The 25,602-nt window shown below is 43.4% G+C and overlaps 1 protein-coding gene across 8 annotated transcripts in view; it reads right to left on the bottom strand.

The window, feature by feature from the left end:
- The window catches only part of ZMYM2 (zinc finger MYM-type containing 2), a 186,893-nt gene that overhangs the window by 105,919 nt on the left and 55,372 nt on the right, over nt 1-25,602 (bottom strand). For 6 of the 8 annotated variants that reach the window (XM_073339551.1, XM_073339493.1, XM_073339533.1 and 3 more), the window contains 3 exons: nt 24,237-24,290; nt 19,434-19,599; nt 17,749-17,961 (listed from right to left, as the gene is read on the bottom strand). In XM_073339551.1, the coding sequence (XP_073195652.1) occupies nt 17,749-17,961; nt 19,434-19,599; nt 24,237-24,290 (433 nt within the window). The remainder of the gene's footprint in view (nt 1-17,748; nt 17,962-19,433; nt 19,600-24,236; nt 24,291-25,602) is intronic. The other 2 variants (XM_073339542.1, XM_073339484.1) reach the window with 1 other exon arrangement.

Genomic DNA, 25,602 nt, shown 5'->3' with positions numbered 1-25,602 from the left:
CAGACACTTAGAGGAGAGCAGTCAGTTGATGGGGAGAGAAGAAGAAGATCTGGACCGTAGAAAGAAGGAGAGTTTTGATCAGAAAACGACAGAGAACTGGAAGCCAGCAGAGAGAGGGGAAAACAAGAGCAGAGCAAAGCTGACTGACCAGGAGCTGAACAGCAACAGTGTTTACAAATTTTAAAAAGCAGCAGCACTGATTTTAAAGTGATACCAACAGATTTATAAAGTAAGCTTGCCAGACTTTGATACGTTTAGTATAGTATGTATTATGTGTATGCTCGGAATGTGTGTGTGTGTGTGTGTGTTTTAATTGTATTTTATTTATGTAAAACAACATAAAATTTAAGTTGGGCTGTCAGCAATTTGTTACAAACTGGCCACTTGTAACAAATGGCTTCGCTTAGAATCATTTGAACTATATGCAAGAGGTGGCCAAACTGCAGCTCTTTCACAGTTAAAGTGCTGCTTCTGGACCACGCTCGACACCCCTCCCCCCAGCATTCTCCACCTACCAGACCGGGGGGGGGGGGGGGGGGGGGTGGAGAAGAAGAGAAAGAGTTCTGCCCTGCAGCAGGACAGTGGGTCTTGGGGCTTCATCTCTGTGGGGTGCATCTGCCAGGGCTCAGAGCTTCACCAGGAGTGGCACTGAAGCTCCGAGCCCCGGCAGATGCGCCCCGCAGGGCTGAAGTCCTGCGCCCACCTCTTGAACTTCTGAAGACTATCGTATGCAGCTCGGAGGGTCTGTAAGTCCGATCACCTCTGCTATATGCTATTATAGTTTGAATGCTCTTTAACTGGTAATAAGGGATTGGTGTCAGGGATTTTGTGCTTTGTTTAGGATTTTTAGATCATATTGTAGTAGGGCTTATTAGTTACTTTAATAAAAAGATATTTTGTTTTGTAAAGAACACTGCCTGTGTCAATTACTTTATTGGCAGGTTATATCTGTGTCCTTTAGTGTTTCCTTAACAACCCCAGAAACTTTTATCTTGGGAAGAACAGATTAAGGGGACAATAGGAAGGTTATTATAGTAGCATCCCAAAATTCATTTTTCAGGGTAACAAGCCAGCGCACCAGACAGTGGTGAGGTGCACTGTGGGATACCTGCCCATATTGCAACACATTCTGCATTGATACAAGCACTCCCGGTGATTATGTTCATCACTGACACAAGGAGCCAAGTATGCACATACACAGTGATGTACTAACTATGGCAGCTCTATACAGACTTAACTTCAGTTGGCATGACTGCCATGTAGGCAGGGTCATAGTGCTATAATAGCAGATGCAATCTAGTAAAAGCAGGCACACTGAATTCAGTCAAGCTTAGACTGACCAGGCTAAGATGAAAGGTATGGTAGATGATATGACCAAAATAACTGCACTGGTTTGTGAGGAGAGTGGAGGAATGCCAGGCCAGTGCCTGAAACCCACCAGCAAACCTAGGCACAACCAGACACTGCCACTCCCTTGAGAGGATCTTCTCTGGATTGGTTTGTGGAAACAAGGAAGACATATTGGTCACAGGTACAAATTAACAAAAACCAAAAGATGTCACTTCTCGTTAGAGATAGTTATACAAAGGACATATTAGGGGGTTGTTTCAACCTGTAGGTAAGGATAATAGTAGAACTGGTAATATTCCCCATTATAACTATAGGGAGCACATACGCAAACCAGTAATAAAGGTAAAAATATTCAACTGCATGCACTGTATCTTAGTGTAATAACAATAGTTTTCCTTTCAGCTTCTGTGATCATTACTTTAACCATTTCACATCTGTCAAGGATGCTCCAACTTACTGTAACTGGTTCTTCGAGACGTTATGCAGGCAGATACATATTCCACTTAGGTATATATGAACCCAGCAAACTGGAGCTGGAGAAATTTTCCTAGCAGTACCCATAGAAGGGTAACGAGAGTGTCTTGTGGCCATGGCCCCTCTCCAGGCTACATGAGGCAGCACTACCCTGATCCACTCTTAGTTGCATCACACCAAATGCTTGGAAATGAGTCTCTAATGCAGAGGGGACAGAGGATAGGTCATGGAATCATAGAATCATAGAATATCAGGGTTGGCAGGGACCTCAGGAGGTCATCTAGTCCAACCCCCTGCTCAAAGCAGGACCGATCCCCAATTAAATCATCCCAGCCAGGGATTTGTCAAGCCTGACCTTAAAAACTTCTAAGGAAGGAGATTCTACCACCTCCCTAGGTAACGCATTCCAGTGTTTCACCACCCCCCAGTAAAAAAGTTTTTCCTAATATCCAACCTAAATCTCCCCCACTGCAACTTGAGACCATTACTCCTTGTTCTGTCATCTGCTACCACTGAGAACAGTCTAGAGCCATCCTGTTTGGAACCCCCTTTCAGGTAGTTGAAAGCAGCTATCAAATCCCCCCTCATTCTTCTCTTCCGTAGACTAAACACCCCCAGTTCCCTCAGCCTCTCCTCATAAGTCATGTGTTCCAGTCCCCTAATCATTTTTGTTGCCCTCCGCTGGACTCCTTCCGATTTTTCCACATCCTTCTTGTAGTGTGGGGCCCAAAACTGGACACAGTACTCCAGATGAGGCCTCACCAATGTCGAATAGAGGGGAACGATCACGTCCCTTGATCTGCTGGCAATGCCCCTATTTATACATCCCAAAATGCCATTGGCCTTCTTGGCAACAAGGGTGCACCGTTGACTGATATCCAGCTTCTTGTCCACTGTAATCCCTCGGTCCTTTTCTGCAGAACTGCTGCCGAGCCATTTGGTCCCTAGTCTGTAGCAGTGCATTGGATTCTTCCATCCTAAGTGCAGGACTCTGCACTTGTCCTTGTTGAACCTCATCAGATTTCTTTTGGCCCAATCCTCCAATTTGTCTAGGTCCGTCTGTATCCTATCCCTACCCTCCAGCGTATCTACCTCTCCTCCCAGTTTAGTGTCATCTGCAAACTTGCTGAGGGTACAATCCACACCATCCTCCAGATCATTTATAAAGATATTGAACAAAACCTGGCCCAGGACCGACCCTTGGGGCACTCCACTTGATACAGTAATACACTTGATGTGTAATACACATCACATTGCGAAGAACCACAACTACAGTAAATAACCATTTCTTGTTCAAATAGATGCAGCCATGTATTCCACCTAGGTGACTAGCTAGCAGTAACCCCTCACACTCCCAGTAGGCAGGGCTTGAAGTCTAACTAAACAAGGACTGCAGGACTGCTCTACCAAAGATTGCATCCACCTTGGAAGATGTGGTTATGACATAATGATTTACGAACCCATATATCAAGGATCCTGAAGCAGCCCTGCATACATCCAATAAGGAAACATCACTGAGGAACACTGTGGATGCTGCTTACACCCTCATAGAACGAGCTCTCATACTCTGAGGGGGCATAACTGAAGCTACTTTATATTCCACCTTGATGGAAATCATAGAAATCATAGAATATCAGCGTTGGAAGGGACCCCAGAAGGTCATCTAGTCCAACCCCCTGCTCGAAGCAGGATCAATTCCCAGTTAAATCATCCCAGCCAGGGCTTTGTCAAGCCTGACCTTAAAAACCTCTAAGGAAGGAGATTCTACCACCTCCCTAGGTAACGCATTCCAGTATTTCACCACCCTCTTAGTGAAAAAGTTTTTCCTAATATCCAATCTAAACCTCCCCCACTGCAACTTGAGACCATTACTCCTTGTTCTGTCATCTGCTACCATTGAGAACAGTCTAGAGCCATCCTGTTTGGAACCCCCTTTCAGGTAGTTGAAAGCAGCTATCAAATCCCCCCTCATTCTTCTCTTCTGCAGGCTAAACAATCCCAGCTCCCTCAGCCTCTCCTCATAAGTCAATGGAGGATGTTATCCATTCAGAGATTATCTGTGAAGAGACTGACTGACCCTTCACAGACTGTAGTGTAGACACAAACATGTGAAGCATGAAACTGTTTAGTCCTGTCCAGATAATAGGCTAACAATCACCTGACATCTAAGGTATTGAGACACTGCTCCTACGGATACGAAGGCACCTTAGGGGGGGAAAAAAAACCCACTGGTAAACATACCGCCTGGTTCAAATGAAACAGACCACTTTGGACAAAATTTTGGGGTGGGATCATAAAGTCACCTTTGAAGAACGGTTTATAAGGAGGATCCATCAGAGCCACTAGGACCATGTTTAGGTCCCACAGGGGAACCATTTCTCAGATCAGAGGATGTAGATGAAGAAGCCCTTTTAAGAATCTTGTTACCATGGCATTAGAGAAGACTGATCTTCCCTGAACAGGAGGATGAAATGCCAGTATCACTGAACTATGCCCAAGCCCCAACAACTGAAGCTGTAGCAGGTACTCCAAGATGTCCCAGATAGAAGCCAGCATCGTCTGGAGTCTGAAGGCTAATGTCCACACCAAAAACCACTTCCACTTCATTGAATAGGCTATCATGGTAGATGACTTTCTGCTACTGAGCAGGACTTGCTGGACAGCCACTGAACACTGCTCTTCCTGCTCCTCATTCATGCAGCAGCCACACCATGAGATGCAGGGAGCTGTGCATGGGATGCAAGTTGGGGCTGTGATTCTGACTGAGGAGGTCAGGATGGAAAGGAAGTAGTATGGGAGGCTCAATAGACAGCGTGAGAAAGTCAGAGAACCAGCACTGTCTCAGCCATGCCAGGGACAATGAGAATGAGCTTAGTCCAGTCCACCTTGATCTTAGGGATGACCTGAGGGATGACTAGGAAGGAGGGAAAACACATACAGGAGAGCAGACTGCCAGCAGAGTTGGAAAAGCATTGGACAGGGAGCCTGGATTGAGGCCCCATCAAGAGCAAAACAGACATTTCCTGTTGTCAGTCGTTGGAATGAGCCAAGCTTTGAAGATGACCCGAAGGATACTTGTCTTCAGGGATCATACGTGATTTAGGGAAAAACCATCTGCTAAGATGGTCTGCGAGATGATTCTGAACCCTGGGCAAGTGAACACTGGAGTAATATTCTCCACAATGCAGAATTTCAACAGCCTGATTGCCTCTAAGCAAAGCAACCTGGAGTGTTCTTCACCTTGTTTGCTCAATAATACATCCCAGTGGTATTGTCAGTAAATATGTGAACCAGTGTCTCTGATACAGAGCCAAAAAGCATGGCCCAAAGCCCCAGCAAGCTGACATGAAGTGAAACCTCCTACTCTGACCACAGTCCCTGTACTTTCAGTGATGACAGGTGCGCCCCACAATCCATCAGGGAGGCACTGATAACATCTTACTTGCCTGGTGAGGGCTGGCCAAAGGGGACACCCTGGCAAATGTTCTCTGGACGCATCTACCACTGGAAGGAGTTCAGGACCAGTAGAGGAAGATGAATCAGTCTGTCTAGAGGATGAACAGCAGGACAGTAGACCATCCTGAGCCACATTTGAAAGGGGCAAAGACGCAACCTTACAAATTGGACCACCTGCATGCAACCAAATATGTGACCAAAGAGCCACGGAGACGTCTGAACTGTCTTGGAAGGCTAAGACTGCAGAATAAGGCAAAGGTAGCAAATTGTCTGAAAACAGTCGGTCAGCCAAAACATTCCTGATGTTGTGGAATCTAACAGGGCCCCAATGAATTAGACTTTTTGTGTGGGAGCCAAGGTTGACTTTCTGGTGTTCAGGATGAGACCAAGATGGTCGAGCAAGCTCAGTGTGGTCCTGATGTGAGCAAGAATTTGCTCTTTGGAGCTGCCCCTTAAGTAACCAGTTGTCCAGATACGGGAAGATGTGAATTCCCTTCTTTCTGAGATATGTCATAACAATGACCATGCATTTGGTAAAAACCTGGGTGGTACAGGAGAGGCTGAATGGTAGCACTGTGTACTGAAAGTGGCATTTAACCACAAAAAACTGAAGGAACCTTCTGTGGCTTGGCAAAATAGCTACATGGAAGTGACTGTCCTGAAAGTCCAGTCGTTGTGAGACAATTTAGGGAGGGGAGTCAATAGAGGGACCATTTGGAACCTCATGTACCTGATGGTTGGGGGAGGGATAGCTCAGTGATTTGAGCATTGGCCTGCTAAAATCCTTGAGGGGGCCATTTAGGGATCTGGGACAAAAATTGGGGATTGGTCCTGTTTTGAGCAGGGGGTTGGACTAAATGACCTCCTGAGGTCCCTTCCAACCCTGATATTCTATGAATCTATGATATATATTTGTTGAGACTGCAAAGGTCGAGGGCAGGTCTTACCCCTCCTAAGAATTTGAGTACTAGGAAATACCAGGAGTAGAAGACATGACCCCTATGTTCTGGCAGAACTTCCTCCACCACTGCCAAAGCCATCAGAAAACAGACCTGCTCAAGGAGCAATATCTCGCAAGAGGGTTCCCTGAAGAGGGACAGGGAAGAAGGGCGGGGAGGACATGGGGAGAGGAACTGAATGGCATAACCTGATCTGACAGTGCTTAGGATCCAGCTGTACGGGTGGCTGAGCCCCAAGCATGGTGAAAGAGGCCACCCTGTCCCCAAAGGGGGGAGATGAGGAGGGAGAAGCAATGAGTAGAACAGTGCTCTGAACCAAGGAGTCAAGACAGGCGCTTGGAAGGCATTGGGGGAGGTTGTGTGAACTGGATGAATCCCAAGCCCGACTATTTTCTCCTGTGGGACCTATCACCCTCTTTCTGGGGTAGTCCCATTGCCTCAGGGGAGGGAAAGGCTGCCCAAATGCGCACTGTGGACAATACTGCTGCTGTTGAACGCCATAGTGGCACCTCTACACTGCCTGCATGTACACCCCCAAGGAGTGCAGTGTAGCCCTGGAGTCCTTGAAGGAGTGCAATGTCTTGTAAATTTTGTCCAAGAACAGTTTTTGACCATTGAAGGGCAAATTCTCAATGGCTTCCTGGACATCAAGGTAAATACCCATATTCTGCAGCCAGGCAGCCTCTCCTCATGGTGACCGTGGAGGTCATCACCCTAGCCGAGGTGTCCGCAACGTCTAGTGCAGACCGCAAGGACATCTTAGCCACCAAGCAGCTCTCAGTGACAAATGCCCAAAATTCCTCTGGTGAGGTCTCAGGAAGCTGGTCTGCAAACTTTGACATAGCTGTCCAGTTTAAAAAAATCATAGCTGGACAGCAAGGCTTGCTGGTTAGTAATTCACATCTGTAAAGAGGAGGTATATATCTTCCTGCCCATCTGGTCCTATCGCTTAGAGTTCCTATCCTCAGGGGTGGAGTTAAACCTGCCCTGATGAGCTCTGTCATTCACTGCAGTTACATCTAAGGAATTTGGGGCTGGATGAGAGTAAAACCCCGCAAATCCCTGCACAGAAACAAACTAGTGCTTTTCCATGCACTTAGCTGCATGTTGTACCAAACCTGGCATGCTCCAGAGGGCCATAGCTGATTCAAGGAGTGTGTCACTGATAGGAAGGGTAACTCTCCCGGGGCAGACGGCTGTTAGACGTCCACCAATTTGTGGATATTCTCTTGAAAGAACTTTACCTGCATATTGAGGGAAGCAGCTTCACACCGCAAAAGGTCTTGGTATGGCTTAAAGTCCTCCGGTACCGAAGGGAAGGATGAGCCAGGCAGCACAGCACGGTCCACAGACAAAAGGTGAGGCTCTTAACTGAGCCAAAGCCAGATCCTGTTCTGCAGCTGACAAACCTGGACAGGACAATTCTGGAGGCTCTGCAGGGAGAAGTACAGCTGGTGCCTGGGCCTGCAGCGGATTGACGGTCACCACCGCAGACCTAGCAAGCAATCTCACTTTGAGCAAGACAGAAAGCAGGACACCCACGACTGAGGAGCATCCCACAGATTCCAAAGAGGCCACTGACATGGATATGGCATTGGTGGCCAGCCCAGTACGCAGCGGGCCAGGGACCTCCATCCCAAGCATGAGATGCATGCTAATCCTGGTACCCATGATTGTCCATCAGCAGCCCTCAATGCTGGCTGTACAATGGAGAGTGGGAGGATAACAACCCTGACTCAGACGCAGAGGGGCCTCAGGACTGCAGAGATAAGGGCGGAGTCAGACCAGAGAGAGCGAGGAGGCAGTCTGACTCATCCGTCATTCAGAACAACCCAGGAAGCAGGGCTGTCGATGGAGGTGATACCATCGATTATCATCATCGGTGCTGGAAGCAGTGTCAGTCCCAAAGTCAACAGCGGTACCAGAGCATCTGACAGTACCAATGTCGAAGGCAGTGAAAGCCACCATGGAAGCATTTGTGGTTGTGACTGCAGCAGCGCAAAGGAGGTTCCTAGTATGAAGGCCCTCCATGCCAATCCCAGTACCAGCCCTGCTTACACAACCTGTGAAAGGGAAACATTGGGTTGCAGTGCCGACAGACCCAAAGATTCACCGGCTCATTCAATCAAAGGGGCTATAATTGGCACAACCTGGCAAAGTCCTGGACCAAAGGAGAAGTCAGGACCAAAAGGCAGAGGAGGTCTATAGCTGCCCGGTATGTCGCCAACGTGGAAACAGTCAGTGCTTGCATCTCCCTCATCAGTACCGGACTCAACAGACACCCAGAGTCAACGATACAGGGTTTCTACCCTCCCTATTCAGTACCGGGAAAGGGTTAAGATACCCACACCACCACACATGCCAGCACCAACTCTGCACTTGTCCACACTTTTACTGGGGGAGGTAGAAGAGTCACCCTGAGACCTAGAGGAACCTCAGTTGGTCTTACGCAATCTTTTCCTCAGCACAGTTGCACAGTTGACAGGGAATGGCTTCTCCATTTCTTCAGAGAGGAGCCTGCTCCAGAATGTGAAGCAGCAGTGCTCCTAAAGTTCAAGGGCAATCTCCGACTCAATGAGGGCCTTGATACCAATGCAGGCTGCATGGCCTGTTCAAGCAGGTGCTTCTTCAGGCAAAGGTCCCAAGCCACTTGAGTCGATTTCTTAAACGATCTGCAGATCACACAACACTCCCTGATGTAGGCCTCACCAATACAGAGCAAGCACCAACTGTGGAGATGGCTGTTGGGGGGACACTGTTTAAACCCCACCACAGGCAATAAGAAGGAACTCAGGGAGGGTCAGGGCAGCACCACTTCATGTAGCCAGGAGAGGAGCTACAGCCACAAGGCGCAAGCACCCCCCGCCATTCGTAGGCAAATTTCTCTGGTTCCACTGCAATGGGCACCCACACACCTAAGTGGAATACATGGCTACATGTACTCAAACAATATCTTATTTTCTTCTGGTAATTCATTTACTTTTCTAGGGTCATTCTCTGAGTTGCTCCCTACCTCTCCCAGTACTGGAGAGTATGAACTTCAACAACAAGGACGACAGGAAAGGGTTCAGGGTCTACTTCGATTGGAAGTGTCTTCCATGTTTAACATACGTTTCAAGAAACTTTTCCTGACATTTAACCTAAGTTGTCCTTTGCTTAGTATCATTCCATTTCTTGATTATACCCACTTGTGCCACCATAAATAACTGGTCTCCCTCGTGGGTGTCAACACACTTCAAATAATCATACCTAAATAGTTTGGTCAAGCTATACCTATTTTAGTTTTTTTATTGTTCCTCATCTGTCCATTGTCTATTCATTTGTAACTTTTCCCCAGTTATCCTTTAGCCCTGGTCTACACTAGGACTTTAGGTCGAATTTAGCAGCGTTAAATTGATTTAAACCTGCACCCGTCCACACAGTGAAGCCCTTTATTTCGACTTAAAGGGCTCTTAAAATCGATTTCCTTACTCCACCCCTGACAAGTGGATTAGCGCTTAAATCGACGTTCCCAGCTCGAATTTGGGGTACTGTGGACACAATTCGATGGTACTGGCCTCCGGGAGCTATCCCAGAGTGCTCCATTCTGACCGCTCTGGACAGCACTCTCAACTCAGATGCACTGGCCAGGTAGACAGGAAAAGAACCGCAAACTTTTGAATCTCATTTCCTGTTTGGCCAGCGTGGCAAGCTGCAGGTGACCATGCAGAGCTCATCAGCAGAGGTGACCATGATGGAGTCCCAGAATCGCAAAAGAGCTCCAGCATGGACCGAACGGGAGGTACGGGATCTGATCGCTGTTTGGGGAGAGGAATCCGTGCTATCAGAACTCCGTTCCAGTTTTCAAAATGCCAAAACCTTTGTGAAAATCTCCCAGGGCATGAAGGACAGAGGCCATAACAGGGACCCGAAGCAGTGCCGCGTGAAACTGAAGGAGCTAAGGCAAGCCTACCAGAAAACCAGAGAGGCGAACAGCCGCTCTGGGTCAGAGCCCCAAACATGCCGCTTCTATGATGAGCTGCATGCCATTTTAGGGGGTTCAGCCACCACTACCCCAGCCGTGTTGTTTGACTCCTTCAATGGAGATGGAGGCAATACGGAAGCAGGTTTTGGGGACGAAGAAGATGAGGAGGAGGAGGAGGAGGTTGTAGATAGCTCACAGCAAGCAAGCGGAGAAACCGGTTTTCCCAACAGCCAGGAACTGTTTCTCACCCTAGACCTGGAGCCAGTACCCCCCGAACCCACCCAAGGCTGACTCCTGGACCCAGCAGGCGGAGAAGGGACCTCTGGTGAGTGTACCTTTTAAAATGCTATACATGGTTTAAAAGCAAGCATGTGAAAGGATTACTTTGCCCTGGCATTTGCGGTTCTCCTAGATGTAGTCCTAAAGCCTTTGCAAAAGGTTTCTGGGGAGGGCAGCCTTATTTCGTCCTTCATGGTAGGACACTTTACCACTCCAGGCCAGTAACACGTACTCGGGAATCACTGTAGAACAAAGCATTGCAGTGTATGTTTGCTGGCATTCAACCAAAATCCGTTCTTTATCTCTCTGTGTTATCCTCAGGAGAGTGAGATATAATTCATGGTCACCTGGTTGAAATAGAGTGCTTTTCTTCAGGGGACACTCAGAGGAGCCCATTCCTGCTGGGCTGTTTGCCTGTGGCTAAACAGAAATGTTCCCCGCTGTTAGCCACAGGGAGGGGGGAAGGTTGAGGGGCTAGTCACGCGGTGGGAGGAGGCAAAATGCGACCTTGTAACGAAAGCACATGTGCTATGTATGTAATGTTAACAGCAAGGTTTACCCTGAAAGAGTGTAGCAACTGTTTTATAAAATGTGTCTTTTTTAATACCGCTGTCCCTTTTTTTTTCTCCACCAGCTGCATGTGTTTCAATGATCACAGGATCTTCTCCTTCCCAGAGGCTAGTGAAGCTTAGAAAGAAAAAAAAAACGCACTCGCAATGAAATGTTCTCCGAGCTCATGCTGTCCTCCCACACTGACAGAGCACAGACGAATGCGTGGAGGCAAATAATGTCAGAGTGCAGGAAAGCACAAAATGACCGGGAGGAGAGGTGGAGGGCTGAAGAGAGTAAGTGGCGGGCTGAAGAGAGGGCTGAAGCTCAAATGTGGCAGCAGCGTGATGAGAGGAGGCAGGATTCAATGCTGAGGCTGCTGCAGGACCAAACCAGTATGCTCCAGTGTATGGTTGAGCTGCAGCAAAGGCAGCTGGAGCACAGACTGCCACTGCTGCCCCTCTGTAACCAAATAGCCTCCACACCCAGACGCCCAAGAACGTGGTGGGGGGGCCTCCAGCCAACCAGCCACTCCACCACAGAGGATTGCCCAAAAAAAAGAAGGCTGTCATTCAATAAATTTTAAAGTTGTAAACTTTTAAAGTGCTGTGCTTAAAGTGCTGTGTGGCATTTTCCTTCCCTCCTCCACCACCCCTCCTGGGATACCTTGGTAGTCATCTCCCTATTTGTGTGATGAATGAATAACGAATGCATGACTGTGAAGCAGCAATGACTTTATTGCCTCTGCAAGCGGTGATTAAAGGGAGGAGGGGAGGGTGGTTAGCTTACAGGAAGTAGAGTGAACCAAGGGGCGGGGGGTTTCATCAAGGAGAAACAAACAGAACTTTCACACCGTAGCCTGGCCAGTCATGAAACTGGTTTTCAAAGCTTCTCTGATGCGTACCGCGCCCTCCTGTGCTCTTCTAACCGCCCTGGTGTCTGGCTGCGCGTAACCAGCAGCTAGGCGATTTGCCTCAGCCTCCCACCCCGCCATAAACGTCTCCCCCTTACTCTCACAGATATTGTGGAGCACACAGCAAGCAGTAATAACAGTGGGAATACTGGTTTCGCTGAGGTCTAAGCGAGTCAGTAAACTGCGCCAGCGCGCCTTTAAACGTCCAAATGCACATTCTACCACCATTCTGCACTTGCTCAGCCTGTAGTTGAACAGCTCCTGACTACTGTCCAGGCTGCCTGTGTACGGCTTCATGAGCCATGGCATTAAGGGGTAGGCTGGGTCTCCAAGGATACATATAGGCATTTCAACATCCCCAACAGTTATTTTCTGGTCTGGGAATAAAGTCCCTTCCTGAGGCTTTTGAAACAGACCAGAGTTCCTGAAGATGCGAGCATCATGGACCTTTCCCGGCCATCCCACGTTGATGTTGGTGAAACGTCCCTTGTGATCCACCAGAGCTTGCAGCACTATCGAAAAGTACCCCTTGCGGTTTATGTACTCGGCGGCTTGGTGCTCCGGTGCCAAGATAGGGATATGTGTTCCGTCTATAGCCCCACCACAGTTAGGGAATCCCATTGCAGCAAAGCCATCCACTATGACCTGCACATTTCCCAGGGTCACTACCCTTGATATCAGCAGATCTTTGATTGCGTGAACTACTTGCATTACAGCAGCCCCCACAGTAGATTTGCCCACTCCAAATTGATTCCCAACTGACCGGTAGCTGTCTGGCGTTGCAAGCTTCCACAGGGCTATCGCCACTCACTTCTCAACTGTGAGGGCTGCTCTCATCCTGGTATTCATGCGCTTCAGGGCAGGGGAAAGCAAGTCACAAAGTTCCATGAAAGTGCCCTTACGCATGCGAAAGTTTCGCAGCCACTGGGAATCGTCCCAGACCTGCAACGCTATGCGGTCCCACCAGTCTGTGCTTGTTTCCCGAGCCCAGAATCGGCGTTCCACAGCATGAACCTGCCCCATTAGCACCATGATGCATGCATTGTCAGGGCCCATGCTTTCAGAGAAATCTGTGTCCATGTCCTGATCACTCACGGGACCGCGCTGACGTCGCCTCCTCGCCCGGTATCGCGTTGCCAGCTTCTGGTGCTGCATATACTGCTGGATAATGCGTGTGGTGTTTAATGTGCTCCTAATTGCCAAAATGAGCTCAGCGGCCTCCATGCTTGCCTTGGTATGGCGTCCGCACAGAAAAAAGGCGCAGAACGATTGTCTGCCGTTGCTCTGACGGAGGGAGGGGCGACTGACGACACGGCTTACAGGGTTGGCTTCAGGGAGCTAAAATCAACAAAGGGTGTGCCTGTACATCAAGGAGTATTTCAGGCAGGACTGCACGGAGGGTTCCAATAAGAAATGGTGCACCTAAGTTATCGTTGTTATTGGAACAAGGAGGTTAGCCTGGCCTCTGATTGATACATGGCTAGATTTACCTCGCTGCACCTTCTCTGTGAGTGACTGCAGTGTGATCTAGACAGGGGAGGAGGCAAATGAGTACAAAACTAATCTGGTCTATTTCTTGTTCTGACCCACTCCATCTATCTTTTACATCTTTGGCTGGCAGCAGACGGTGCAGAAGGACTGCATGCCATCCACATCTCATGGCTGCTTGGCAGAAGATGGTACAGTACGACTGCTAGCCATCTTCATCTCTTGCCTGCCTGGCATAAGATGGTACAATACGACTGCTAGCAATCCTCATCTCTTGCCTGCCTGACAGAAGATGGTACAATACGACTGCTAGCAATCCTCATCTCTTGCCTGCCTGACAGAAGATGGTACAGTACGACTGCTAGCAGTCCGTATCGCCTGCCCGCTCACCATAAGACGGTTCAATAGGACTGCAGGACTAAAGAGAATGACCTGGTCAAGTCACTCCAAATTTAGTCCCTGCGCCCATGTCTGCCCAGGCGCTCCCAGCCAACGTGGCCAGGAGCACCTCGGACACGACGAGGACGACTACCAGTCGTATTGCACCGTCTGCTGCCAGAAGGCAATGGGTTGCTGCTACTGTGCAGCAAAGCCGTACTGCGTCTGCCAGCACCCAGGAGACATAGGGTGACGGTTACCTGAGCGGGCTCCATGCTTGCCGTGGTATGGCGTCTGCACAGGTAACTCAGGAAAAAAGGCGCGAAATGATTGTCTGCCCTTGCTTTCACGGGGGGAGGGAGGGAACGGGGGCCTGAAGATATGTACCCAGAACCACCCGCGACAATGTTTTAGCCCCATCAGGCATTGGGATCTCAACCCAGAATTCCAATGGGCAGCGGAGACTGCGGGAACTGTGGGATAGCTACCCACAGTGCAACGCTCCGGAAGTCGACGCTTGCCTCGGTACTGTGGAAGCGCTCCGCCGAGTTAATGCACTTAGAGCATTTTCTGTGGGGACACACACTCGAATATATAAAACCGATTTCTAAAAAACCGACTTCTATAAATTCGACCTAATTTCGTAGTGTAGACATACCCTTAGTTTAATAGATCTCTTTCAAGCGCTGATGTATCCAGGTGTATACAGTACAGTTTCACTAGTGCCATATTAAAGAGGGGCCAGTTATGTCCTTAGTTATGAAGGACAACATTTTTAAAAGTACCTAGGCCCTAGAGTCCCATTTTCAAAAATGACATGTCCATTTAGGAGCTTATGTCAATGGGACTTCACCTCCTAAGTGTATTCATATTTTTGAAAATGAGACAAGAGCTTCTGTCTATTTTATCCAATGTCCCTCTAACTCAAAAACAGCATTGCCTCCTCTTTCCCTGTCTCCCCCACCACCACAACGTAAAATGAAGGATCAGCCACACCAAATCATGACCCATTTGTCCTGGTTCTCTACCACCAATCTCCCTGCCAAAAGGCATAACATTTTGGTCTGCACATAATTTCACTTCAATCCTAAGAAAAACTGTACATACGTTATGAAAACTAGTTCCAAACATTTTTAAGTAATATTTATTTCACACATAAGGATTAAGTAGGTAGGTACAAATATTGTGTCAATTCTAGTTTACGAGTACTACATATTTATAAAAGACCAGTTGGTATATGACAATTACAGTACATGATATACTAGTTTTATACAACTCATAGCAAAAAGACAGACCCCCACTTATTATACAATTGCTTGCACATAAGTGGAATATATTCACTAAAAATTTTAGTCATACCACACAGTATGATAACCTGCTAAACAAAATACTAATGTAGCCAAATGCTCCCCATCAACCCCTGTATTACTGTTTTGACAAAAGGAGGATTATTTCTATATTATTTTAGAAGTCTGTCCTTCCTTTCCTATGGTGCACGCCCTTGAAAGTAAAATGACAGAGAAAAATCCCCAGAAAGAGGTCTAGTACTACTGTGTGAAAGTAAATGTATTTTATCTGTAATTACCTATTGCTAGCAATGATTGAGCTTTCATGGTCAAAATTCCTTTAAAAGATTAAATTGATAGACACATTCCATACAAAAACCCGTTATTGAACAAGACTATACATTTATACCTCTCACAAGAAGCACCCACTTAACAAAACTTAATAATCATTTTCCAAAATTTCCTCAAATGATTTCAAATTCAAGTTAAAACATAAATGCACATTGCTAGTCAGATTTGTCATTATAAAATTAATTATGGCCTGAGACATTTTGCCACCCACACCATACACCATCAGAACAATTATACTCTTTTGGAATGTACCTCATTTAAATAAGAATTTAAATCCACCATTCACTGTCTATAATATTTGAAAACCTACTATGAATTACATTTGGTCACAACAACCTGGGTGGATGCAAACTAGCACTATAGATTAATCTTTTCACAGCTCATTACCATTCCATAAGCCATTCACCCCCCAACATCAGATACATAATAATCCTTTCACAACGTAAGAGATTTTGCTGGTACAAAGTCTGCCGATGGCAATGGATGCAGCAAAACTATCCAGGTCAAGGAGAGAGAGATTCACTTCCAGATCAGCATGCTATTGCATAATATCCACTACTAATGGTAAAGTTGCAATCCCCCAGCATACAATAGAGCACAACATCCTGTCAAATGCTATGCCACCTCATCCTCTCATTAGCATATGGGGATTTAATGTCTGAACACAACAGTACAAAAATATCTAAACAGACAAATGACAAAGTACACTTTGCAATGAATGTATAATAGATACAGAATTGTCGTTCCACCTCTCATAATTCCATGCTCACATGGCATTTCATCAATGCACGTTTTAGGTTGTGTGGGACAGTCCCAAGTTCAAAGTTAATCTTGTGGTCTTTTTGTTCCTTCATGAGTGCTTATTCAACGTTTCTCCAAGTCTTTCCATGGCTTCTGTCTATGCCTACATTTTTAGTATCTCGAAAACCTATTTTGCCCTTTTTTGGTTTTGCTGTGTGATAAAACAATAAGGCTTATGTTATGCTTTCAGTTGTGCTGTTTATACATGTATACATTCCCAGAAATACTGTCTGAGTTCTGTACAAGCTCAAAGAAGCAGTCCAAAAAGGGTAAAGGCAAGCAGCACTTGACATTCAAAAATGGAATAGCAATATAGAACAGAGATCAAACATTATGGAGCTTTTTATTCATCAAATATAATGGAGCTTTGTTAATTCAATACTGGGCTCCCTCTGACTGATTGTATTTCACCAGCTTCAAAAAGTGGAAAGAAATGAAGAAGAATCCTCAACACAGCTGGGTGCACAAACATCTCAAAGTAGCCTTGGTAAAGTAACACATCATCTCACATATATAAAGGTTTACTCCAAAACTACAGAAAATATAGGCATATGTTACAAGTGGAACATTCATTTCAGAAGTCCTAAAACAACAGTCCCTAGATGCTTAACACTGCAACACCATGACATCTCAGATAAAAGATGCACGCTATAGAAAAAACTAAATTTCTACACTGGACCAGCCCAAAAATTAATAAATAACAATGGTTCTGAATTATACTGCTAGGTCATAAATAGTTTGAACAGCACTCCAACCTTCCCACTAGTGTTAAATGATGGCTCACCACTGCCTCCTAAAGCAAACGCAGGGGGCAAATGTTGTCTGAAGACTGAAATGTAAAAAAAACAAGACTTGTTTCAAATGCTATAATAATTTCAGGAGCACACAGAAGCTAAGCAAAGGAGGATACAAAATCCTTCAAACCTTCACTCATGAAGGAATATAGGTAAAGCTTAGCTTTGGACTTGGGATTACACTGGAAAGGAACTCAAAGCATATCCAATGTACAGGTAAACAATGTGATTAAGGGAATCAACAGCCATGTCCAGACTGCATGGCCCATATACATTTTTAGCTTTACATAAATGTCTAAAAGTGCAAGTAAATGAGCTTTTATATCTAACCAAGCACTAGGTGGGTTGCACAATAGGTATGGAGTTGTCATGCTCACCATAAATAAATACATTAAGAATTAAAGCCTTCACTAAAAAGATAGAAGTTTTCTTCCTCAGACTGTTTTAAGTCACTAGTATTTTTGGTTAAGATACATGTCTCCTTTTACAATAATAATTTATTAGTAGAGTTCCACTCCCACAAATGCACATATAGATTCACATAGGTTAAACAGCTGAGTCTTTGAGGTTTGTCTAAATATAGAATACGAACAGTCTCAAGCAACTTAGTTAATCAAGAACAGAATGCATCTTAGCAGTACTAATGTTTGTTTTGTTTTTTAATTTATAGGCTAAATTTCATTTTTTTATAAATAGAAGAAGTTACCTGTTTATATTCACCAACGCAGTTTTGGCAGCAGAATCTTTTCTGCTGACCGTCAATCGTAAGGATATTGTTTCCAGCTCCTTTACTGGGCAAGTACTCCCCACAGTGTTCACAGCAATTCATTATTAAACCATTCGCCATTCTGTATCTATTGAAGCAGTGGTCACTACACAGCTTATGAGTCATGTTCTTAAAGCTAACTTCATGGCGAATCTAAAAAAAAACAACCCAAGATTCTTCATCAGTGCGCTACACTTGACAATCACAACTTAAAGAACAATACTTGGTTCAACTAGAACCCTAGATAATATTGTGACATATGCATTTGAAATAACTACAACAAACAAAGCAAACTCTGCCTCCTTGCAATCTCTGGGCAAAAACCTAGCGCCAGCTGTTCTTGAGGCCTTGGAAGCCAATCCAAGGTCACAGGGTTGGATTCACACAAGGCTGCTCAAGAGAACGGGGAGCTAATTTACATACATTTTCCCCACCTGCACTTTATACACTTTGTTGGCAGTGAGCAGGATTTTTAATATATTTGGCTTTTAATTTACAAGGCTGTCTTGGGGCTAAAAGGATGAATATACATGGCTATGTAAGCTTGGCCCAGTATTTGCATCCAGAACGTAGTAATCCCAGCTCAGGAGAATTTAAATAAGGGTATATTCTACTATACAAACTATCTTTACGTTACTCAAGGGGGATTTACCAAAATATGCAATTAGAATAGAGAAAATCCTGAATTGTTTTGATGGCAACATTTGTATGTAGTCTACTGATTAGTATCAATTACTATTGGATTTATACTTTGAGGGCCCTCAAAATAGTTACTGAAAAATGAAATATGAGAGAAGCAGTAACTGTTTCTAGTTTCCTCCCTTTTAAGAATTCAAGAAACCAGGGGCCACCCAATGAAATTAATAAAACAAAACAAACAAAAGCACAATGCATAGTCAACCTGTGGAACTCATTGCCCTGTGATGTTGTGAAGGCTACAAATATAAATGGGCTCAAAAAAGATTTAGATAAGTTCATGGAGGATAGGGCTGTCAATGGCTGTTAGCCAAGATGGTCAAGGATGCAACTCCATGCTCTGGGTGTCCCTAAGCCTCTGACTGCCAGATGCTGGGACTAGACAACAGGAAGTGGATCACTCACTAACTGCTCTGTTCTGTTAATTCCCTCTGAAGCATCTGGCAGCGAGCACTGTCAGGAGACAGGATACTGGGCTAGATGGACCATTGCTCTGACACAGTATGGCTATTCTTATGCTCTTATGGAGATCAATAGTGAACAATTCAACAATTCAACATAAAATTTTTAAATGACTAGCTGTCTAAAGAAAAGCCTTGCCTGCAATAATCAGCAATGAAAATGAACTCCAAAATGTCAGCGGACTACAAAAATGTCAGTAATGCACAACTATCTTCATAGATTTCTTAAATTTAAATATGCAATAAAGCAATTTATAAAAATTAATGTTATCTAACCATTATAAAGCATGACTGAAGATGGAAAGATATAAACTTGCTAAATATATTAAGCCTAATTACTGTAGAAATACAAAAAACCTAGACAACTTTAAAAAATAGACATTTTACCACTCTTTCCAATCAACTTCTTAATAATAAATGTTCTATTAGGAAGTAATTTAAGAGTTGAGACCAAAAACTGAACCAGACCTCAGTTAGTTTACCACAGATAGTGCATCTTGACTTATTCAAGATTCCTTTTGAGGGATTATGCTTGTCTTCATAAAAGGACAAACATGATGTACTGCAAAATTCCTGGAAAGACTCACTGGAATCAACTTGAGCAACAATGGTGCCTTTCATTGTTGTTATATCTCTGAAAGACAAAAGCAGTAGAGCATAAAACTTTTTTTTTGAATAGTATTTCATAACAATATAATTGATTCTTTTTTCCCCCCACCATGCACTTTTAATTTCTCGGATTCTAAATAGCTTTTGGTTCAAAACTATTTTCAAGATGGTCCCACTGTATTGACATCCATCAATCACTCTATCTGTTGCATTTGTTTCTCTTGAGTTTAATACTATTTGCTAAAATATAAATAGTTCTGAGCAACTTTACATTCACACTGCAAATCGATCATTAAAACAAAGCAATTTCTGTTGTCTATCCAAAAGAATACCAGGTTGTATGTTTTTCCCTACATTACTTCCAATATTGAAGATACAGTATTTGTAAAACAGCATTTACCAATGAGCAGTTACCGGTTGAGCATATCTAGCTTGTTTTACTTAGTACACGCAAAAGATTAAATTTTAAACATAAAACCACAAATATTTTTTAAACAAAAGCTGCTTCCGAACAATAAAAAAAAGTATTTTTTTTAAACTTAGTCAATAAACATCTATTTCCTGATCCTCGAAAACCCACAACACTGCTACAACTAATATCAGCACTTTATTTTATTATTTTTGGAGATTCTTTTCTTCTGAAATATAACACTGAAGAGCTGTCTTTTTAGCTACAGCCAGCAATTTTTGTTAAGACCAAAACTCCACTCTGAATTTGCCTGGTAAGCTTGGATATTACAATGCATCATTTTAAATAAAAATAGGCACAATTTATAAAAGTAATCAAGCTGGCTAAAGAAGTTCTAAATCACCAACCTGAATACGGAGTACCTAGCTGTAACTGATTAAATATTCAACTGAGACAGCCGACTATTATTGGATTAACCAAATGAACAGTAATAAAGTACTCTGAACTAGTCCTTCATACCTCTCCTCATTAAAAATCAATTGCACTATCGTGTTCTGTGACAAGTGCAAGATACACTTGGTCTTCAGCCTCATGCTACACTATGCACCTTAACATTTGCAATAATCTCAGTTGTATGCCTTGTTGCATGCTATTCCTTCTGCATTTATTGTTTGGCCCCATCTGCAAAAATAGCACGGCACAATATTATTATTATTCACCAATCTACCAATTTTTGGTTTAATCAAACATGTAAAGTTACTCAAAATGTTCTTAAAGTAAGCTTGGTTTAAAGTCACTCAGTTTTAACTGCAGGGTGTCTATAAATCCAATCATTTCAACATGTTAGATTACTTGGTTTTCAGATGGAAGCAGAGTTTTTAAGAGATACTTCTAGCTCCTAAAATGAAGAGCCCCCTCCAAATCAGATCGATCATACATTATAGATATTCATCAGAAAGTTGTGGTTAACAATAGACACAGAATAATAAGCAAACTCAACTGACAATGGATTCGTTTAAAGGCTTTGAACACACGTGATATTTGCTAGTGAATTTTGCTGTTACTTCACAAGAACCTCTTTCCCATAAAAGTGTGAGTCTCTACAGCTTAAACTAAAGAGCCAGATTTTGTAGCTGGGGCTGTAGTACATCCATATCATCTGTGCATAAATATGGACCAGAGGGGTTCTTTTCTCCCTCCTCTCCCCCACATATCCCCCATGGAAGTTATGAGAGAGGAAAAATATCTCCCTTTTCCTTACAGGCACACAGCTTTTGTTTTTTATGATTACTGATGCAATGGAAATACCATTCAGCAGCATAAAGCAAGAACTGACTGGGCAGGTCATAGCCATGTTACATTCTCATGTTGGGGACGGACATGTCCCAAAAAAGTCTATCCCATGTTCAGTTCTAAATTTATAAACTGGGAGGAACTGAAAGCACTGAAGACATACAGCCTCTGGGGAAAGGGAATGCGGTAGGCTGCTCTTTAAAGATTGCTTCTGAAAAAGGCATGGACTGCCTGTACAGTGAGACACCATCAGATCTACCCTTATCCGAAAGGATGTCAGCATGAAGCTGGGCCTTTGCAAGAGGACTACAAGATGACTTGCTTGTGTACTCCACAGAAACAGAAGGCCAGCACCCCTGCCCTGACAAGCTTACAAACTGTGGCACCAATTGGGCCAACATTTATAAACGTCCTTAACTTTTAGCATGAGTAGTTTCACTGACTATGATCAGAGAGAAGAGCATCAAAAAAGGAAAAAATTCGCAATTTTTAATAAAAGTTTGAGGGGGAAAATAATGAACACATTAGCCAAAATTTTTAGAAAGTGACTAACAATTTTGAGCACCTTAAAATTTCTGAGTGCCCAACTTAAGACCTACTGAACAGCTGGATTTAAAAAAAAAAAAACCTTAAAGGGTCTTATGGGGGACACCCAAAATTACATCACTTCTAGGAAATCTTTGCCAGCTTCTCTAAATTTCATCATCTTTTTAAAGTCAGTTGATATCACTCAATTTACAGACAGCCATTCTAAACCTAAATTAAAACCTATGTTAACAGTATGTTGTATTTTAAAAAAAAACACACTAAACTCACTGTGCAACATCATAGTTCCTACTTTTTTCATGTGCTCAGAACAGATGGTATTGCCATCTTAAAACTGGGGGGGAAACTGGCCAACTTTCCCATAGTTATGGCATTGAGACAGTGCAGCAAGATTCCTCCCTATCCAGTAAATCTGATACTGAGAGGGGACCCCCGGTGGAGGAGGGGAGTGCAAGAAATACAGGATCGCTAACTAAAAAATATAGGTAGCATAGATTTCTACTCTTGTTTAGACTTGAAGCTAAGGCAGTGTTAAACAAGGGCAACTTTATCCCTGGTTTCCATACACAGATTTACTGAGCAGTTGAAGACTAGGGGGAGAATTTAAAAGACTAGGGCTATGTCTACACTTAAACCACTACATAAGCACAGCTACAATGCTGCAGCTGTGCTGCTGTAGCGCTTCAGTGTAGACAACTCACTGTAGCAATGGGAGGAATTCTCCCATTGCTGTAGTTAATCCACCTTCCCAAGAGATAGTAGCTAGGTAGACAGAAGAATTCTTCTGTCGACCTAGCACTGTCTATACTGGGGGTGGTAGGTCGCCTTTGGTACATCACTCAGGGGTCTATTTAACTTTTTAGTGTAGACCTGGCCTAAGATATCCTCAAAAGAAAGACGTTCAAAGATGACCTCATAGGACTTCTCTACAAATCTGAGTCTTTAGCATTCAAAAAGACTTTGACAGACTGTCCAAAATAATGAATTAATCAATAATCTAAGAACTGGACACGTCAAAATTTTTCTCTATTTAAAAATGAAATGTTTTTAACGTGGCTGTTCTTTTTTGCAATCTGTATCATCCTACACTCTTAGAATCACCACAGAATTAGTTGCAGGAATGGGGAGATGAAAAAGAATTAGCCATGAGTTTTGAACATCTTAATCCTAAGAGAAAGAGAAAGATTAGATTCAAATCTTGTTTATAAATGGTATAACTAGCTGGACAATTTAGAGTTTAAGAAGCAGCTAGAATTTGTATTATTTAATTGCATATTCAGTCCGTCAGTTATCTTTACGCAAAAGACTCATCTACAGCGAGATATATTATTTTCTACTATGGTTGTCAAGCAATTAAAAAAGTTAATTGTGCAATTAATCACACTTAAAATAACAGACTACCATTTTTTATATTTTCTATATTTTCAAATATATGGATTTCAATTTCAACACAGAATACAAAGTGTACAGTGCTCACTTTATATTTATTTTCTATTATAAATATTTGCACTGTAAAAATAAAATAGTATTTTTCAATTCACCTAATACAAGTACTGTAGTGCAATCTCTTTATCGTGAAAAGTTGAACTTACAAATGTAGAATTATGCACAAAAAATAACTGCATTCAAAAATACAACAAAATCCACTCAGTCCTACTTCTTGTTCAGCCAATCACTCAGACAAACAAGTCTGTTTACATGTGCAGGAGATAATGCTGCTCGCTTCTTGTTTACAAATGTCACCTGAAAGTGAGAACAGGCCTTCTTATGGCACTGTTGTAGCTGGCATTGCAAAATAAATATTTACATGTCAGATGTGCTCAAGATTCATATGTCCCTTCATGCTTCAACCACTATTCCAGAGGACATGCATCCATGCTGATGATGGGTTCTGCTCAATAACTATCCAAAACAGTGCAGACTGACGCACATTCATTTTCATCATCAGAGTCAGATGCCACCAGCAGATCGTTTTTAGTGGTTCAGGTTCTGGTAGTTTCTGCATCGGAGTGTTGCTCTTTTAAGACTTCTGAAAATATGCTCCACATCTTGTCCTTCCAGATTTTGGAAGGCACTTCAGATTCTTAAACCTTGGGTCGAGTGTTGTAGCTATCTTTAGAAATCTCAAATTGGTACCTTCCTTGCCTTTTGTTAAATCTGCAATGAAAGTTTTCTTAAAACGAACAACATGCTGGGTCATCATCCGAGACTGCTATAACATGAAATTTATGGCAGAATACGGGTAAAACACAGAGCAGAAGACATACAGTTCTCCCCCAAGGAGTTCAGTCACAAATTTAATCAGCACGTAATTTTTTTTAACAAGCATCATCAGCATGGAAGCATGTCCTCTGGAATGGTGGCCATAGCATGAAGGGGCATATGAATATTTAGCATTTCTAGCATGTAAATACCTTGCAATGCCAGCTACAAAAGTGCCGTGTGAACGTCTCACTTCGTATTCTGTGCTGTAATTGAAATTAATATACTTGAAAACGCAGAAAACATCAAAAATATTTAAATAAATGGTATTCTATTAACATTGCAATTAATCGTTATTAATTTTTTTAATCGCTTGACAACCCTAAGTATAACTATTTTGCAAATCTAATGTTACTAGTGTACAATTCTTAAGCTCCCCAGTGGTTCTTTTAGGCATTCTGAGTAATGAATCAATAATAAATTTCAAGGTGAACTATGACCTTTATTTATGTCTAGTGTTCTGCATTTTCAGTTTTTATTTGTAAAAAAATTTGGAGATTTTTTGTTTATTTTCCAAACAGTAAAACTAGGATGAAATCGGGTTAAAATTTTTTTAAAAAAATATGGGGAAAACGACTTGTATAATATACACATTTTACTACAGTATAATTGAAGCTTTTTTCATGTACAAAAAGGTATTTTTTGTTTAAGAGAATAGTTTTTCCAGAAATCCTGGTTTACATATGCTCCCATAATTTTCTTCAAAGTATTCTCACTCATGTTGAGCCTCTTGCTGTCTTGGAGGTAGTCCAATTTTAAAAATAAGCGCTTTGCATCAGTAAGATCCAGAGGGTACAATCAAAGCTTGCCATGACACTCTGCTGAAGTCGAGAAGTTTGTTTTGATTACTGTCCCAAAAAGCCGGCACATCCAGTTTTATACTGTCAGGTTAGGCATGTTCGTGTAAACAGTAAATTCTCCTTTCAGATTTGAAATTCCATCTTTAGTGGCAAACAGCTGAAACACTCTGGCATAACTGTCACAGTCTGCTGCAAAATTCACTTTGACGAAAGGGTGCAACACCTGGATGACATTCCAAAAAGAATCTTTGGCACCAAACACTTCAGGGGTCAGATTATGCGCCATGATCGTCTCCCATTTCTAGCTGAGTGTTGTGTTGAAGGTTTAGAACACATTTGGAGTTCTCATCTCCTGGAGTCAGAAGGATTTCCAAAAACAGCTGGGTTCTCTCACTGTATGTTTCTTCTGCAGCTTTTGTACTCAGTTCAGCTGAGATTTTGGTTGACAGGATCTGGTAAACATCTGTATGGGCAAATGTGTTGGCAGTAGTCAGAGAAAGCTCCAGTGTTTTCTGTGTGTCACACAGTGATCACAAGTTTTCAACAATGAACGTTCCCTTATGCACAGAATCTGGTGGTCACATTCTGGTTATCTGCCAGTCTCTTCAGAGTTTCTGCTTTGGAACCAACAAACTCAGGATGACATAGGAGATGCATCAGCACAGTCCATGTGTTATTTACACGACAGGCAGCGACGTACACACTCATCCACCAATGT

This window comes from Lepidochelys kempii, chromosome 1, assembly GCF_965140265.1.
Source record: "Lepidochelys kempii isolate rLepKem1 chromosome 1, rLepKem1.hap2, whole genome shotgun sequence".
Taxonomy (NCBI): domain Eukaryota; kingdom Metazoa; phylum Chordata; order Testudines; family Cheloniidae; genus Lepidochelys; species Lepidochelys kempii.
The sequence above is the reverse complement of the archived record's forward strand: the minus strand, read 5'-3'. Positions and strand labels throughout refer to the sequence as shown.